Here is a 17,809-nt window from a genome sequence, read left to right as displayed (position 1 = left end):
GCACAGATTTTGATGAATCTCCCCTATAGTCACAAGGATTTTTATCTAATATATGTGGGACTCTTATTTTTAAACCTCTAAGGAGCTATGAGTAGTGTTGAGCGGCATAGGCCATATTCGAATTCGTGATATTTCGCGAATATATGGACGAATATTCGTCATATATTCACTAAATTCGCATATTCGTAATATTTGCGTTTTATTTTCGCATATGCGAAAATTCGCGTATGTGCAAATTAGCATATGCGAAAATTTGCATATACAAAAATTAGGATAACCGAAACTTCGCATATGCCAAAATTAGCATATGCGAAAATCCGCACGCCAGTCTCACACAGTAGTATTAGAGCCTTCTTTACACCACACAAGCCGGAGGCAGAGAGGAATGATCACTGTGATGTGTACTGTGATTTAAAAAAAAACTAATATTCGTAATTACGAATATATAGTGCTATATTTGCGAATATTTGCGAATATGCAATATTTGCGAATAAAATTCACATTGCGAATATTCGCGAGCAACACTAGCTATGAGGCAGAGAAGGAAGAGGAGCTAATGATTTGTGAGGCAGGCTGGGGACAATTGTAAAATATCAAATTTGACCGAATTACATTTTTTTTTTCTTCCTAAAATAGTGCAGTATTAAAGGGTTAAAGTAAAACTACCACCATATACTTTCCAATACAATTTCCTGTCCATAATCTGTCCCCCGACGTAGATCTCGGCAGCGCAGTTACCAGGACAGAGGTGTTCGCACACATTTCATATACTGTCATATAAAATCATGAATCCACTTTAACGCCTTTATAAAACCAATGCTTTTTGTAACCAAGGGGGGGGGAGTAAAATATAGAACTATTACGTTATTCTAAAAAGTCAAAAACAGGCAGCGCGCCAAGGTATTACAGTGAAAAAAAGACATTTTTATCCACCTATATGTGCGATGCTTCAGCCCAATCTCATGGGCTTTTATTTTTGTTTCTCACAATTAATTCATGTTACCTATACAGCAACTTGTTTCGAAGAAAATGTATTTGACATTGACTTCCCATGGATCGGACAATAACTTACATCCAGGTTACCAGGCAGGCATTTCTCACACAAGACCCCCCTCCCCCCGGTGTGATGCTGTGTGGGATTAGGTTGTGCAGGCGGTAATGATATAAATAAGGGTCCCGCCTATACAGTCTTCATGATTAACAAGCTACCGACATGATAAGGAGATGTTTGCCTTCCATTAAGACACTGGTGATAAAAAGCAAGTATAAAGAGAGAGGCGGCCGCAGCTATCAGTGACAGGGCTGATAGTGGACTCCATTTAGGGCTATTAGTTTATCAAGAAGTTGCCCTGATGAGTTCATCTAGTCACTCACAGGTAGAAGGCTACAGCTTCCCACACGAGCGCCATTACACGAGGCGATGATCGCACAAACTATCACTCTTACCAACCATCGATGCCAATCATTGCCCAGCGATAAAACGCCCATTTGTTGTGAACCACATCTTTTATGTGGGGGTAACGTGAAACATGTGAAGTGCCGCAAACAATAATGTGGCTTGTATAAACCAGGGGTCTCAAACTGTGGCCCTCCAGATGTTGCAAAACTTCAACTCCCAGCATGCCCTGACAGCCAACGGCTGCTGGAAGTTGAAGTTTTGCAACATCTGGAGGGCCACAGTTTTAGACCACTGGTATAAATGATGGGACAAATGAACAGTATATAAACCGCTTATCCTTATGAAAAGGAAGACAGATAAGAGCCAATCGGCCCCCTATACTGCTGACTGTGGTGGAATTGGTGAGACCAGGTATTGGCGAGTTGTGACATTCACTAGTAATAACCCATCCCTAAACATTATAAGATTAGGGCTGCAACAATTAAATATTATCATCAATAAAAATTGTCAACAATTTCCATTGTCGATTACTCGGTTATTAGGGGCGTAGCCTAGCAACACAGTATATCTACTATTACTACCTCTTCCCCTGCCTTTAAGCCCCTCAATGTCCTAAATGTCCTCCTCAGTCTCCCCTTATGCTCCGGTGCCTCTGGGTGTCATTTTGAAGATGGTGCTGGCCCGCAACATCTAGAACCTAGCATCTAGTGCAGTTCGAAAGCTGGCACCTCTGGTCACAAGAAGCCTAAGGTCCTGACATCGTGGAAGTTCCCCTGTCCGGCCAAAAGCTCCGTTCTCCATCTTCCATGCAATGACAGATCTTCCTGGTGCATGGAGGACGGCCATCACTCAGTTCTGTGAACTGCTCCTTCTCTCCTTCAGCAAGGCTCCTAGGTTAACCCTTCAGGTGTTGTTCCCTCTCTCTTCTCCAAAGTTAACCCTTCAGTTGCTGTCCCTTCGCTCTTATGCTCTGTTAACCCTTCAGGTGCTGTCCCCTCTCTTTTTCTCCTGTTAAGTCTCCACGATGCAGTCCTCACTTTCTCCTGTTAACTCTTCCCTGGTTTCCTAAACCCATTTTTTTATCCGATTAATCATACTAATAATCTGCCACCTAATCGATTTTACAAATAAGCGTTATCTGCATCCCTAATTAAGATCCGGTGCCAGCCTTATAGTCAGTCTGCCCATGCCAGGGCACTTTCTGCTACTTAAAAGGGGTACTACCGTGGAAAACTTTTTTTTTTTTTTTTTTAAATCAACTTGTGCCAGAAAGTTAAACAGATTTGTAAATCACTTCTATTAAAAAATCTTAATCCTTCCAGTACTTTTTAGGGGCTGTATACTAAAGAGATCCAAAAAAGAAATGCATTTCCTGTGATGTCCTGACCACAGTGACCTCTGCTGTCCATTTTAGGAACTGGAGAAAATCCCCATAGCAAACATATGCTTCTCCGGACAGTTCCTAAAATGGACAGCAGAGGTCAGCAGAGAGCACTGTGGTCAGGACATCACAGGAAATGCATTTCTTTTTGGATTTCTCTTAAGTATACAGCCCCTAAAAGGTATTGGAAGGATTAAGATTTTTTAATAGAAGTGATTTACAAATCTGTCTAACTTTCTGGCACCAGTTGATTTAAAAAAAAAAAAAAAGTTTTCCACGGTAGTACCCCTTTAAGGCAGCAAAGCCATTAAGAAAACCAATTCAGAAACGCTTACTTGCTGAAGGCAGCTTTGAGTTTAATCTGGAATAAAATGCATTAAGTAACTTCTTGTCATAAATCGAAGCCAGCGACCCATATAATTGTAAAATTTGATGTCAAATATCAGACTGCACGGCGAATTAGAGGGTTAACGCTTGAGGTGAAGCGAAAAACCCCCCTTTGTCCTGGTTACAGTATGTATATATACTAAATGCAATTTGCCTCGGATTTACTTGCCAAATGTTTTCTACTTTTCACCACATTTTAACAACTGACTGGCATTATTTTATTAGCTACAAACTGGCTACTTTAGACAACGCCGGCTTAAGCACAACCTTCCATAAAAACTGGGCTCTGTTTGTCTTACAAGTCACCAAGTGAAACAAGAAATTGCCCTGGGAACTTTATGATAATAGATACACAAGCCTTCATTATCGTAAAAATCACAAATGTGGCACTGTATATACACACACACACCAGCACATGTGTGCGCTCCAGCCGGGAACAAAATAAAATAACCAAGTGACACGAGGCAAAAATCTCTCACCATGGACATGTTGGCATCAATGCAGTGTAAATAAAAGTTCAGGTTCTTAAGAAATTACAGATATTTGAGGATTTAAAAACAACGGTCCGATTGGTGACAGTTTTCTAGACCATCTTACTCCCGTTTTACACATTTGTCACGGTTATAAATGTTGCAAAGTTGTATCAAGGGGAATGGTGCCCCTGGTGGTACACTTGAAATGGTACAATGCTCAGGGAGTATAATGGGACTGCATGCTGTTGTTGGTATCTGTAATAGCAGAAACAAAAAGATATCCTGCACTCACCGCAGCAGTACAGGTCATACGGCTCCTCTTCTGGACCTCCAACAGACGGGTGGACAAGGCTGGCGTGGGACGCCAGCCTTGTCCGCCCGTCTGTTGGAGGTCCAGAAGAGGAGCCGTATGAGCTGTACTGCTGCGGTGAGGGCAGGATATCTTTTGGTTTCTGCTATTACAATAGTTACTTATGGATGCTATTTGATATTGTCTTAGCACCACCGCTGGTCATTGCTCTGAATACCCGCAGTGTACATCCAGGTCCCATAGTTGTAAACTTCTATATGGAATAGTTGCGGCACCGCTATTGATTCTTATTGAAGTGTATGCTGCTGTTGGTATCACAACCTAGATCATATCAAGCAGCTGCAGCTTTATATGTATAGTACTTAAACACAATACAGTGTAATACATCACAAGCCGGACTCTACTCATCCCTACTGTCCATTTGTCTAGAAGAGAAACAAAACCTGAAAGATGAGCATAGAACAGCTGCTTGTCATCACGCTTTATGTGTGAAATCACAAATTTAGCCTTGTAGATAGAACATCCAAACCACCTGCCTAATATTGTGTAGGTTCTGTTCTAGAGAACTCCACAAGACCTATGAAGGTGTCCCGAGGTATCTTGTACCAAGACATTAGCAGTAGATCCTTCAAGTCCTATACGTTGTGAGGTGGGGTCTCCAGCACATTGTCGATCAGACTGAGATCTGGCAAGGTCAAGGCAACACCTAGAACTTTTTATCAGGCTCCTCAATCCAATACGGAATCATTTTTGCAGTGCGGACAGGGCAGAAGCCTGCAGAAATAGGCCATTGCCATTAGGGAATAAAGATGCCATGAAGGAGTATGCTTGGCCTGTACAATGTTCATGTAGGTGGTACATGTCACAGCAACATCTACATGACCCCAGAACCCAAGATTTCCATGCAGATCATTGGCCAGAGCATCACACTACCTCTGCCGGTTTGTCTTCATACCATAATGCATCCTGGTGCCATCTACTCCACAGGTAAGTGAGCCACACAAATCCGGACGGTCACATGATGTAAAAGAAAGCATGATTCATCATACCAGACTCCCTTTCATTGCTCTTTGGTCAGGTTCTGATGTTTATGTGCCCACTGTAGGAGCTTTCTGTGATGGACACAGTCAACACCAACAGTGGTCTGCAGCAAGGTGTGATGTATTGTGTGTTCTGACACCTTCCTATCATATCTACACCCCTCTCCTGCACTGGGAAATCTCTCTCACGAGAACAGAGTTTTCACTTCATTCTTCCTGTGGCCGGCTGCACGTCCCCCGTGCACCTTGATACCTCATTAAAACATGAAGAAAACCAGGGATTTCTATCCCAGGGATGTGGGAATGGTAAGTACCGTTGTCATCAGTGCCCCCCTGCACTACAAGTCTATACCAATAGGTTAGTGCGGGTAATACAGATGACAGATTCCCTTTAAACATAGTAGACTTACAGGGAAGCTACTTCCAAAAGGTGGCACTAGAAAGACATTTTTCGACATTTATCCCGAGGGAGCATTGTCTGACCTATCAGACTTCTTATGCCAACTGGTGGTGTTCACAAAGATGGTAAAACAATCGGACTGCCTGTAGTCACTACTAGGAGGAGCCTAGGGACATCGGGGGAGATTCATCAAAATCTGTGCTGAGGAAAAACTGACCAGTTGCCCATAGCAAATAGTAAAATTGCTTATTTTGTTTTTGAAAAAGAGCTCAAAACAAAACAAAAAAAAAACATCTGATTGGTTGCTATGGGCAACTAGTAATTTTTGCCACTGTACAGGTTTTGATAAATTTCCCCCATACTGTATACCGTTAACACCCCGGCGTTTTACAGAGTCCTTCCGATTGTAATTGGACTCCATAACCTATAATGGATCTGACAAATCAAAACTTTTGACATGCTTGCGTGATCTGTTAAGTTTTTTTTTTTAAGTTAAGTTCAATGGTGGCCCAGATTATTACAGGATAGTCCACTGATAAATGTATAGTATTTGGAAATGCACTTATGTGATCATGACATGTCCAGGACAAAATGTCACCCTCTGTAATACACAGAAAAGGCTTCTAATCTATGACATAAAGAAGAGATTTTGGATATAGTATGAAATGATACACTGAGTATATTGGAGAACTCTTCAGATCTACACTATACATGTGATTAAATATTTTCACAAGTTATGTCAGCAAATCAGATGGCGATCAGTACCTTGGGCTATAGTTTCCCTTTTGATTTATGGGGAAACAACATACAGGGTGATTACGTCACATCAGTTTCCTTAAATAACATAAATTCCCTTTTGTAATGTTCCAAAAAAAATGACAATAATGAGTCATGAAGAGGAGTAAATGACAAGTTAGGCTACTAAAAATACATCAGCCTTCACAAAATGGAGAAGTAAATGGTCAAGTAAAAATGCAGAGTCACCGTGCACATATATATCCATTCACAGAGCCTGACGTAAGACTCCGGGGATCATGAGACCTCGGCGTGGAGGGATTCTACTGGTTTCCAAGGTGATGAGGAAAACAAAAATGTCTATTTTGATATATTATACCATGTCATTATTACACATACTATAATCCAACATAGTGAGATTTCAGACATAGCCTTTGATTCCATCAAAGATCCAGATAATAATTGACCATAGCCAGAAATACTTTTTGGATTCAGAAAAGGAGATAAACACATACGCTTTCTGGTCTGACATATATGGAGGGAACACAGACCACAGTGACAAAATAGAGACCATACATGTACACCTCGGATGTACGGCCCCAGGGTACACCTCGGATGTACGGCCCCAGGGTACACCTCGGATGTACGGCCCCAGGGTACACCTCGGATGTACGGCCCCAGGGTACACCTCGGATGTACGGCCCCAGGGTACACCTCGGATGTACGGCCCCAGGGTACACCTCGGATGTACGGCCCCAGGGTACACCTCGGATGTACGGCCCCAGGGTACACCTCGGATGTACGGCCCCAGGGTACACCTCGGATGTACGGCCCCAGGGTACACCTCGGATGTACGGCCCCAGGGTACACCTCGGATGTACGGCCCCAGGGTACACCTCGGATGTACGGCCCCAGGGTACACCTCGGATGTACGGCCCCAGGGTACACCTCGGATGTACGGCCCCAGGGTACACCTCGGATGTACGGCCCCAGGGTACACCTCGGATGTACGGCCCCAGGGTACACCTCGGATGTACGGCCCCAGGGTACACCTCGGATGTACGGCCCCAGGGTACACCTCGGATGTACGGCCCCAGGGTACACCTCGGATGTACGGCCCCAGGGTACACCTCGGATGTACGGCCTCAGGGTACACCTCGGATGTACGGCCCCAGGGTACACCTCGGATGTATGGCCTCAGGGTACACCTCGGATGTACGGCCTCAGTGTACAGCTCTTACTTATAGCCTCAGTGTATATCTCTTACTTATAGCCTCAGTGTATATCTCTGATGCCTTAGTGTACACCTCTTACATATAGCCTCAAAGTACACCTCTGATATATAGCCTCAGTGTACACTTTTTATGTATAGCCTCAGTGTTCACCTCTTACATTAGTATACTATACTATTAGTATACCATATTGATGATTTCTCAGGTTCCGCCTACTGATTATCCGATCGGATTCAGTTACATGCTGGCACATTACAGGACGTAATGAAGCTGTGTACAACAGACCTATTTATAAAGCTGAAGCTATTCACTATTTACAGGGCCAAAACCCTTGTAAAACCTTGCTTATAAAAACATGCTTCATTTGCTTGGAAATGTCCTGGAACAGACAGGAGGCAATCGCATACATCCCGAACACTAAGGCCCCACAGCCGGGGGAGGAACCGGTCTGTTCAATAGGGTTTCTATGTGGCTGTATGATATAAACAAGCTGTATGGGTTATCGTCCATGTAATGTAGTACTGGAGAATACAAGACATATTGGCTTTTATTACCCCTATGCACATGACAATATTACAGCTCTGCCCAACTCTAAAAAAACTATGGGCCCATACTGTACATCCCAATGCCGCTGATTTCATACATCAGCGTTCAGAGTTCTTTCCCATAGATTCAGAAGTTGCACAAAATATTTTTTCAGCCAGGTAAAGTCTCTCTGCATTTTTTGGCATAGGCCCCTCCCGATACAAGCCCAGATGCCCCCCACTGAACATGTCTCTGTAATGTGATGCCGTATGACAGCACACAGATATGGAGCCATAGGGACTACATGCGCCACCGTACAACCCTTGCTGCTACTTACAAGGCCCACCCAGCTGGACATAACATTTCTTATAGGCATTGTGACCAGTTATGATAAAACCCAAACATCAGTAGTATAAAGGGTTACACAGAGAAGTATGGAAACATGAGGTGATAAACACCTGAAGTATATCCCATGTAAACTCCATCCTCAGTACCATTACAGTCAGGACCCCGCTATCTCTAGATATTTCACTGGCCATACATGAGATTTGTAATCTGTGATCACGAACCTTAAAGGGGTACTCCGGTGAAAACCTTTTTTCTTTTAAATCAACTGGTGCCAGAAAGTTAAACAGATTTGTAAATTACTTCTATTAAAAAATCTTAATCCTTCCTGTACTTATTAGCTGCTGAATACTACAGAGGAAATTCTTTTCCTTTTGGAATTCTCTCTGATGAGATCACGAGCACAGTGCTCTTTGCTGACGTCATTATAATAACAACAATAACCCTTAGTGGGATTTCAACCCAAGGCCCCAGCACTGCAAGGCAGCAGTGCTAACCACTGAGCCACCATGCTGCTATGCACGGTTGCTAAAATGGACAGAGATGTCAGCAGAGAGCACTGTGGTCGTGATGTCATCAGTGTTCCAAAAAGAAAGGAATTTCCTCTGTAGCATTCAGCAGCTAATAAGTACTGGAAGGATTAAGATTTTTTAATAGAAGTAATTTACAAATATGTTTAACTTTCTGCCACCAGTTGATTTAAAAGAAGAAGGTTTTTCACCGGAGTACCCCTTTAAGATACAATTGATGACAAATCCACCTAAATAAAACTGTTGTCTGCCAGCATCATGTCTATAGCCACCTTTAGACAGAAAAATCTATTAAAGGGGTATTCCAGGAATTTTTTTATTTGACTATGCTACAGGGGCTGTAATGTTAGTGTAGTTCATAATATATGTATCTGTGTGTGACGGTTTTCTCACAATTCTTCTGTGATTATCGTCCTAATATTTATTTTTAGCAGCATACAAAATGACTGTTGTCTAAGGATTTCTCAGGTTGCAATGCATCGAGACCTGACATCACTAGTCAGGTGATCAGAGCGAGTCTGTCCTGCTTCAATGGGTGGAGCGACCGCTTGGTGGGAGAGAGATCATTTTACAACAGCTGGAGGCACCTTGGTTAGAAAACACTGGTTTATTGCTTTGAAAGGATCACAGGGGTGTTTCAATGGGTGAGGTGGCTGATGTGTGGGAGGGAGAAAAGTGACCTCATACTAACAAATTATAGAACTATGGGATGTGTAGTTTACAGAACAAATTATAAACAGGAAATACCCAGTTCTGGCAGGTACGTACTACTAAAATCACCTTATGAGGGATAACCCCTTTAAAGGAGATCTGTAGTGCATTATAGATCACGGGGGGTCCAAGCGCTGGGGCCCCCGCGATCTCCTGTATGGGGCCACGGCAATGTACAGGTAAGGGGGTGTTCCGGCTGCCGCGTCATGCGAGGACTGAATGCCCCCTTTCCTGTACACTGGCGCGGCCCCTTACAGGAAATTCCGGGGGGGCCAAGCACGCAGACCCCCGTGATCTATAACTTATTCCCTATTCTTCGGATAGGGGATAAGTTCAGAGCACTACAGATCTCCTTTAAGAGTTAAAATGTAGCTGTCATTCAATAAGACATTTGACATGTCATAGAGATGTCAGGGTCCGGGTGTTCAGATTCCACCAATTGCTATAAAGAGAAGGTAGGGGCAGCTCACCTCTCTGTTCTCCACATCTCGCTGCAGGATGCTCAATAGACTTACTATAGAATCCATCTGCTAAAGTGAGATGAAGACCAGCGCTCAGCCAAGAGGTTGCTTCTGTTTTTTTTTTTGTTTGTTTGTTTGTTTTTTTATTAAGCTTATATTTGGCTTACAATAGTAAAAAGTAATAAAAAAAATAAAAAAAAGTCATAATCACCTTACTGATCCGCCGCTCCCATTCCAATGCTTCCTGGTTCCCAATGGTATCTCTATTCCCTGATCCCTCTTGATACGGACTAGTGACCCCCTGTAGCCAATCACTGATCGGTCATTGGTGCTGTCAGTAGAAGCCAGGAAGCATAGGAATGAGGGGAATCAGTTAGATAATAATAAAGGGAACCTTTCACATCCCTAAAACATCATAAAAAGAATTCCTTCTTTACCTCTAATCTCATGTTATGTTTTTTACTATAACTCTGATCACTGTTACTCTTGGCACACAAAATGTAAACAAATAAAAAAAACTGGCATCAGGGAGGTCTCTGCGACCAAGTGTCAAAGAGGCGTGAACCTGAGCGGCTGTCACTGTTCAAACAAAGCACCTCCAGCACCATGATCTGGCAAGATCACACTACTGTCAAGTCGCTTCTTCTGTATATTCCGTGAAATTGGCGTCCCCTCTGTACTACCTTCTGAAACCAGCACAGAGAGGATCAGGACCCCAGGGCCCAACTGCATCTGTCCCTGCTCCTTCATTCGCTCTGTGCTGGGGAGAAGGTAGATACGCTGCGAGGTAGCATTATCTTCATACGTCAGTTTTTGCACTGAACAGTGTAATAGATTTGATGCACCCAGACAAAGTCAGGTCCCTGGGATAGCAGTCCTAGTTCCTGCTCTATTCTATGCATTGGAAGACCTTTCAACACTTTTTTAGCTCAGCATAACCTATCAGCTTCTTCTAATACAAGAATGCACCAGTTTCTATTGTGTCAGCTATTTTCATTCCAAGCTCAGATAAAAAATAAATAAATAAAAAATGTTTAAGATGCCGAAATGTGGAAGTAGAGCGCCATCTAGTGGAGAGCTTGACTGACTGTGCACCACTACAGTATTTGCAGTGCAAAGTGGTAGAATATAACATTGTTGTATATATTAGACATGAAATAAAGTAAGCATTAAAGCATATAGTAGGTACATAGAAATATGTTTGTCTAAATACACTGCTCAAAAAAATAAAGAGAAAACTAAGATAACACGTCCTAGATCTGAATGAATGAACTAATCGTATGAAATACTTTACTCTTTACATAGTTGAATGTGCTGACAACAAAATCACACAAAAATTATCAATGGAAACCAAATTTATCAACCCATGGAGATCTGGATATGGAGTCACACTCAAAATCAAAGTGGAAAACCAAGTCAAAATGAGGCTCAGTAGTGTGTGTGGCCTCCACGTGCCCGTATGACGTCCCTACAATGCCTGGGCATGATCCTGATGAGGTGGTGCCAACTCCTGGACAGTCTGTGGTGCAACGTGGCGTTGGTGGATGGAGCGAGACATGATGTCCCAGTGCTCAATCGGATTCAGGTCTGGGGAACGGGCGGCCAGTCCATAGCATCAATGCCTTCCTCTTGCAGGAACTGCTGACACACTCCAGCCACATGAGGTCTAGCATTGTCTTGCATTAGGAGGAACCCAGGGCCAACCGCACCAGCATATGGTCTCACAAGGGGTCTGAGGATTTCATCTCAGTACTTAATGGCAGTCAGGCTACCTCTGGCAAGCAAATGGAGGGCTATGTGGCCCCCCCAAAAAATGCCCCCCCCCCCCCCCACACCATTACTGACCCCCGGCCAAACCGGTCATGCTGGAGGATGTTGCAGGCACCAGAACGTTCTCCACGGTATCTCCAGACTCTGTCACGTCTGTCACATGTGCTCAGTGTGAACCTGCTTTCATCTGTGAAGAGCACAGGGCGCCAGTGGCGAATTTGCCAATCTTGGTTTTCTCTGGCAAATGCCAAACGTCCTACACGGTGTTGGGCTGTAAGCACAACCCCCACCTGTGGACGTCGGGCCTTCATACCACCCTCATGGAGTCTGTTTCTGACCATTTGAGTGGACACATGCACATTTGTGGCCTGCAGGAGGTCATTTTCCAGGGCTCTGGCAGTGCTCCTCCTGCTCCTCCTTGCACAAAGGCAGAGGTAGCAGTCCTGCTGCTGGCTTGTTGCCCTCCTACGGCCTCCTCCACGTCTCCTGATGTACTGGCCTGTCTGCTGGTAGCGCCTCCATGCTCTGGACACTACCCTGACAGACACAGCAAACCTTCTTGTCACAGCTCGCATTGATGTGCCATCCTGGATGAGCTGCACTAACTGAGCCACTTGTGTGGGTTGTATAATCATTCTCATGCTACCACTATAGTGAAAGCACTGCCAGCATTCAAAAGTGACCATAACATCAGCCAGGAAGCATAGGAACTGAGAAGTGGTCTGTGGTCACCAACTGCAAAACCACTCGTTTATTGGGGGTGTCTTGCTAATTGCCTATAATTTCCACCAGTTGTCTGTTCCATTTGCACAACCGCATGTGAAATTGATTGTCAATCAGTGTTCTTCCTGAGTGGACAGTGTGATTTCACAGAAGTGTCATTGACTTGGCGTTACATTGTGTTGTTTAAGTGTTCCCTTTATTTTCTATAGTGTATAGTGTATAGATGTATGACAGAGCTGCTCAGACTCAGGAAGTATCTGGCTAATTTTTCAAACATATTCAGTTTTTGAACTAGACTGAAAAAAAAGCAGCAGACCATGGTTTTCAGTCCAGTTAAAAATGGATACTTTCCGAAAATAAGCCAAACCAGAGACACTTCCTGACTCATTGCGGCTCATTGAGATCAATGGGGTACGGCGTGAATGATGATCAGTGAGTGATCAGCAGAACCCTTATAACCTAGAATTGTTCCTAAGGGTAGGGTAACAAGTGCTGTACTTTTTTGAATATTTTCTGGACAGGATTTTGATACCCATTGACTTTAAATGGGTCAGAAAATACACAGCAGTAAATACGCAACAAAACACGGCACGTGTGACCCTACCCTAAATGGGTTTCTGGGACATTAATACAGATGCCTATTCTTGGCATAACTTGCAAGTAAGATGGGCTTAAAAGAAACAGCAGGATCAATACCGCACTGAAGGAACCACTGCACACACAACAGGAACGGGTAAAACCAAATTTAATATCCAAGACGCAACGCAGCGAAACGCGTTGCATCTTGGATATTAAATTTGGTTTTACCAGTTCCTGTTGTGTGTGCCATGGTCCCGTCAGCGCCATATTGATCCTGCTGTTTCTTTTTAAGCCCATCTTACTTGCAAGTTTTACCTGTGCTGGAGGGCTGCAGACGGCGATCCTGAATTATTGTTACATGTTAATCATTGTTGTGTATGGCGGTACACAACCATCCAGGGTTAGTGGCTTTTATTCATTTTAACCGTACCCTACCTCTAGTGTGATTTACCCTATGGAGCGCCTCTGCCTTTCTTTCAAGATTTATTCTTGGCATAGGCCATCAATATCAGATTGTTGGGGGGCAAGCTCCCACCGATATAGAGGAACCCACAAAGCTTTGCAGCCTCTTTATTACTTTATCAGACACAGCTCTGTACATTTGATAGCAGCCATTCCTTGTATTGAAGCTCCCAACATTTACGGGATGAGCTGCAATAACCAGTATAGCCCCACCAAATATACTGGCAATGACGAGTCCAGAGGACTCTAAGAATAGGCCTTCAGTATTAAAGTCCAAGAAAACCCCTTTTATAATACTGTTATTATAGCACTAGGAATAGTCACCAAGCTCTACCAGGCTTCTGAAAGGCAAATCTACCTAGCTATGAAATAAATGTAATACACAGAAGTGATCACATGATTCTGTAGGAAGTAGAATTTGGATTTTCTGCCAGATCAGCTTATGTATTAAAGGGGTATATCAGGAAAAAACTTTTTTTTATATATCAACTGGCTCCAGAAAGTCAAACAGATTTGTAAATTGCTTCTATTAAAAAATCTTAATCCTTCCAATAGTTATCAGCTGCTGAAGTTGAGTTGTTGTTTTCTGTCTGTCAACAGTGCTCTCTGCTGACATCTCTGCTTGTCTCGGGAACTGCACAGAGTAGAAGAAGTTTGCTATGGGGACTTGCTTCTAAACTGGGCGGTTCCCGACACACGTGTCATCAGAGAGCACTTAGACAGAAAAGAACAACTCAACTTCCTTAGCTCATAAGTACTGAAAGGATGAAGATTTTTTAATAGAAGTAATTTACAAATCTGTATAACTTTCTGGAGCCAGTTGATATATATAAAAAAAAGTTTTTTTCCTGGATAACCCCTTTAAACAATATCCTCAGTAGTAAGCACTGGGAACACACACTGCAGAAACTATGAAGATTTTTGGCAGCAGAAAATGTGCTTTTAATTAAGTCAAAGCCAGAAGTGGATCCAGCAGGAAGGAGAAGCATAAGTTCTTGCTTTATATATTCTATTAGTTTTGAATCCATTTCTTGCTTTGGCTAAAAAAAAAGCTGAAAATGAGCAGCATTTGTGTAAAGGTGTTTCTATCTTTACTCTGAAATAACTCGAGTCAGATGCAGACGTCGATCCATGTAATGACTAGTTCTTACCTTGACAACAAGTTTGTCAGACATCATGTCATGGCGTCCAGACACGAGACCTGCAATGATCAGCAGAGAAAGATATCAGCGCAGCAGGTACATTCCATTACTCAGCAAAACATGGCGGGGCAGGCAGAGGATGGCCTCAGGGGATAAGCTTCACATTATACGACACTATGAGGAGACACAAGTGGTTATGTAGTGGACTCATATGTACTAATATAAACTGTAGTGGATTGATATGTACTAATACATATATACATTGCACACAAAAAAATAAAAAAAAAAGAACAAATGGAAAAACCAGCGCTCGGAGGCAGTATATAACATAATAACAATCAATTCAAATTATGGTAGGTTGTCACTGAAATGGACTTACTTCACTAGGGGAGATGTGTAGGTACAGTAACCTTTCACATCATCCCCTTCCAGGAGAGTGTGACAAAAAAGCCCAGAGGTCCGTAGATGGATAGGGTGGGTTTTATTGCGACGCGTTTCGGAGGGCTTACAGAATCGCCTCCTTCCTCAGGCATATATCAAAACAAAATGATAACAGCCCCCTTAAATACATACCATGTCCGGAGTAGAGGCGTGGTAATTGGTTCTTGTGTTAATAGAAAGGTGGTTTGAGGACCTGCAGATCCGGTTCTGCAGGTCACATGTAACGGAGTCACGTGATCATAGATCACGTGGTGTCCAGAGGGGAGGAAAGGCCGGAGTTCCGGCAATGTGACCCGCGACCACGTGACGAAAAACGCCACGTGATCGGGGATGACACGCCGGCCCTCCGGACATATGCGTTCCACGCTGGAGCGCTCCCACCGCGCAAGCGGAGATAGATGGAACACTCAGCGCCTGCGCACCAGGCGCACCGACGACCCGATGCGCTCCAGGGCGTTCCGCCCTGGAGCGCATCGGGTCGTCGGTGCGCCTGGTGCGCAGGCGCTGAGTGTTCCATCTATCTCCGCTTGCGCGGTGGGAGCGCTCCAGCGTGGAACGCATATGTCCGGAGGGCCGGCGTGTCATCCCCGATCACGTGGCGTTTTTCGTCACGTGGTCGCGGGTCACATTGCCGGAACTCCGGCCTTTCCTCCCCTCTGGACACCACGTGATCTATGATCACGTGACTCCGTTACATGTGACCTGCAGAACCGGATCTGCAGGTCCTCAAACCACCTTTCTATTAACACAAGAACCAATTACCACGCCTCTACTCCGGACATGGTATGTATTTAAGGGGGCTGTTATCATTTTGTTTTGATATATGCCTGAGGAAGGAGGCGATTCTGTAAGCCCTCCGAAACGCGTCGCAATAAAACCCACCCTATCCATCTACGGACCTCTGGGCTTTTTTGTCACACTCTCCTGGAAGGGGATGATGTGAAAGGTTACTGTACCTACACATCTCCCCTAGTGAAGTAAGTCCATTTCAGTGACAACCTACCATAATTTGAATTGATTGTTATTATGTTATATACTGCCTCCGAGCGCTGGTTTTTCCATTTGTTCTTTTCTCATACACGGACCACGGCACTGTGATTCCGGCTCACCCTGCGCCCTCCCTAAGGGATGTCTACATGACGGAGATTGTTTCAGTATATAAGTGACAAGAGGACTCCAGGTGTTAGTGGGGGATCACTGTCCTGTGACCTCCCACATACACCGGGTGAGTACAAACCTCTCTTACTTTCAATCGCTTTTGGGATTTGAGCGCCGCCTCTTTTTGTTTTATCTACTATATTTACAAAAAAATAAAAGGAACACGAAGATAACACGTCCTAGATCTGAATGAATGAACTAATCGTATGAAATACTTTCGTCTTTACAGAGTTGAATGCGCTGACAACAAAATCACACAAAAAATGATCAATGGAAATCAAATTTATCAACCCACGGAGGTCTGGATATGGAGTCAGACTCAAAATCAAAGTGAAAAACCACACTTCAGGCTGATCTAACTTTGATGTCATATCCTTAAAACAAGTCACAATGAGGCTCAGTAGTGTGTGTGGCCTCCACGTGCCCGTATGACCTCCCTACAATGCCTGGGCATGCTACTGATGAGGTGGCGTACAACTCCTGGACAGTCTGTGGTGCAACATGGCGTTGGTGGATGGAGCATGACATGATGTCCCAGATGTGCTCAATCAGATTCAGTTCTTGGGAACGGGCGGGCCAGTCCATAGCATTAATGTCTTCCTCTTGCAGGAACTGCTCACACACTCCAGCCACATGAGGTTTAGCATTGTCTTGCATTAGGAGGAACCCAGGGCCAACCGCACCAGCATATGGTCTCACAAGGGGTCTGAGGATCTCATCTCGGTACCTAATGGCAGTCAGGCTACCTCTGGTAAGCACATGGAGGGCTACGTGGCCCCCCCAAAAAATGCCCCCCCCCCCAAAAAAAAAGCCACCCCACACCATTACTGACCCACCGCCAAACCGGTCATGCTGGAGGATGTTGCAGGCACCAGAACGTTCTCCACAGCGTCTCCAGACTCTGTCACTCCTGTCACATGTGCTCAGTGTGAACCTGCTTTCATCTGTTAAGAGCACAGGGCGCCAGTGGCAATTTTGCAAATCTTGGTGTTCTCTGGCAAATGCCAAATTTTCTGCATGGTGTTGGGCTGTAAGCACAATCCCCACCTGTGGATGTCGGGCCCTCATACCACCCTCATGAAGTCTGTTTCTGACCATTTGAGTGGACACATGGACAGTTGTGGCCTGCAGGAGGTCATTTTTCAGGGTGCTGGCAGTGCTCCTCCTGCTTCTCCTTGCACAAAGGCGGAGGTAGCGATCCTGCTGCTGGGTTGTTGCCCTCCTATGGCCTCCTCCACGTCTCCTGATGTATTGGTCTGTCCCCTGGTAGCGCCTCCATGCTCTGGACACTACGTTGACAGACACAGCAAACCTTCTTGCCACAGCTTGCATTGATGTGCCATCCTGGATGAGCTGCACTACCTGAGCCACTTGTGTGGGTTGTAGACTCCATCTCATGCTACTACTAGAGAGAAAGCACTGCCAGCATTCAAAAGTGACCAAAACATCAGCCAGGAAGCATAGGAACTGAGAAGTGGTCTGTGGTCACCACCTGCAGAACCACTCCTTTATTGGGGCTGTCTTGCTAATTGTCTATAATTTCCACCTGTTGTCTGTTCCATTTGTACAACAGCATGTGAAATTGATTGTCAATCAGTGTTGCTT

The 17,809-nt window shown here is 44.3% G+C and overlaps 1 protein-coding gene across 3 annotated transcripts in view; it reads right to left on the bottom strand.

Moving 5' to 3' along the window:
• SLX4IP (SLX4 interacting protein) overlaps window positions 1–17,809 on the bottom strand; it is a 186,029-nt gene that overhangs the window by 159,444 nt on the left and 8,776 nt on the right. For 2 of the 3 annotated variants that reach the window (XM_056567865.1, XM_056567866.1), the window contains exon 2: window positions 14,615–14,664. In XM_056567865.1, the coding sequence (XP_056423840.1) occupies window positions 14,615–14,641 (27 nt within the window). In that variant the 5' untranslated portion in view covers window positions 14,642–14,664. Of the gene's footprint in view, window positions 1–14,614; window positions 14,780–17,809 lie in introns of all 3 variants that reach the window. The other variant, XM_056567867.1, reaches the window with a different exon arrangement.

The sequence above is a fragment of the Hyla sarda genome, chromosome 3 (genome assembly GCF_029499605.1).
Source record: "Hyla sarda isolate aHylSar1 chromosome 3, aHylSar1.hap1, whole genome shotgun sequence".
In the NCBI taxonomy this organism is placed as follows: Eukaryota; Metazoa; Chordata; class Amphibia; order Anura; family Hylidae; genus Hyla; species Hyla sarda.
This window is presented reverse-complemented; position numbering and strand designations above follow the sequence as displayed.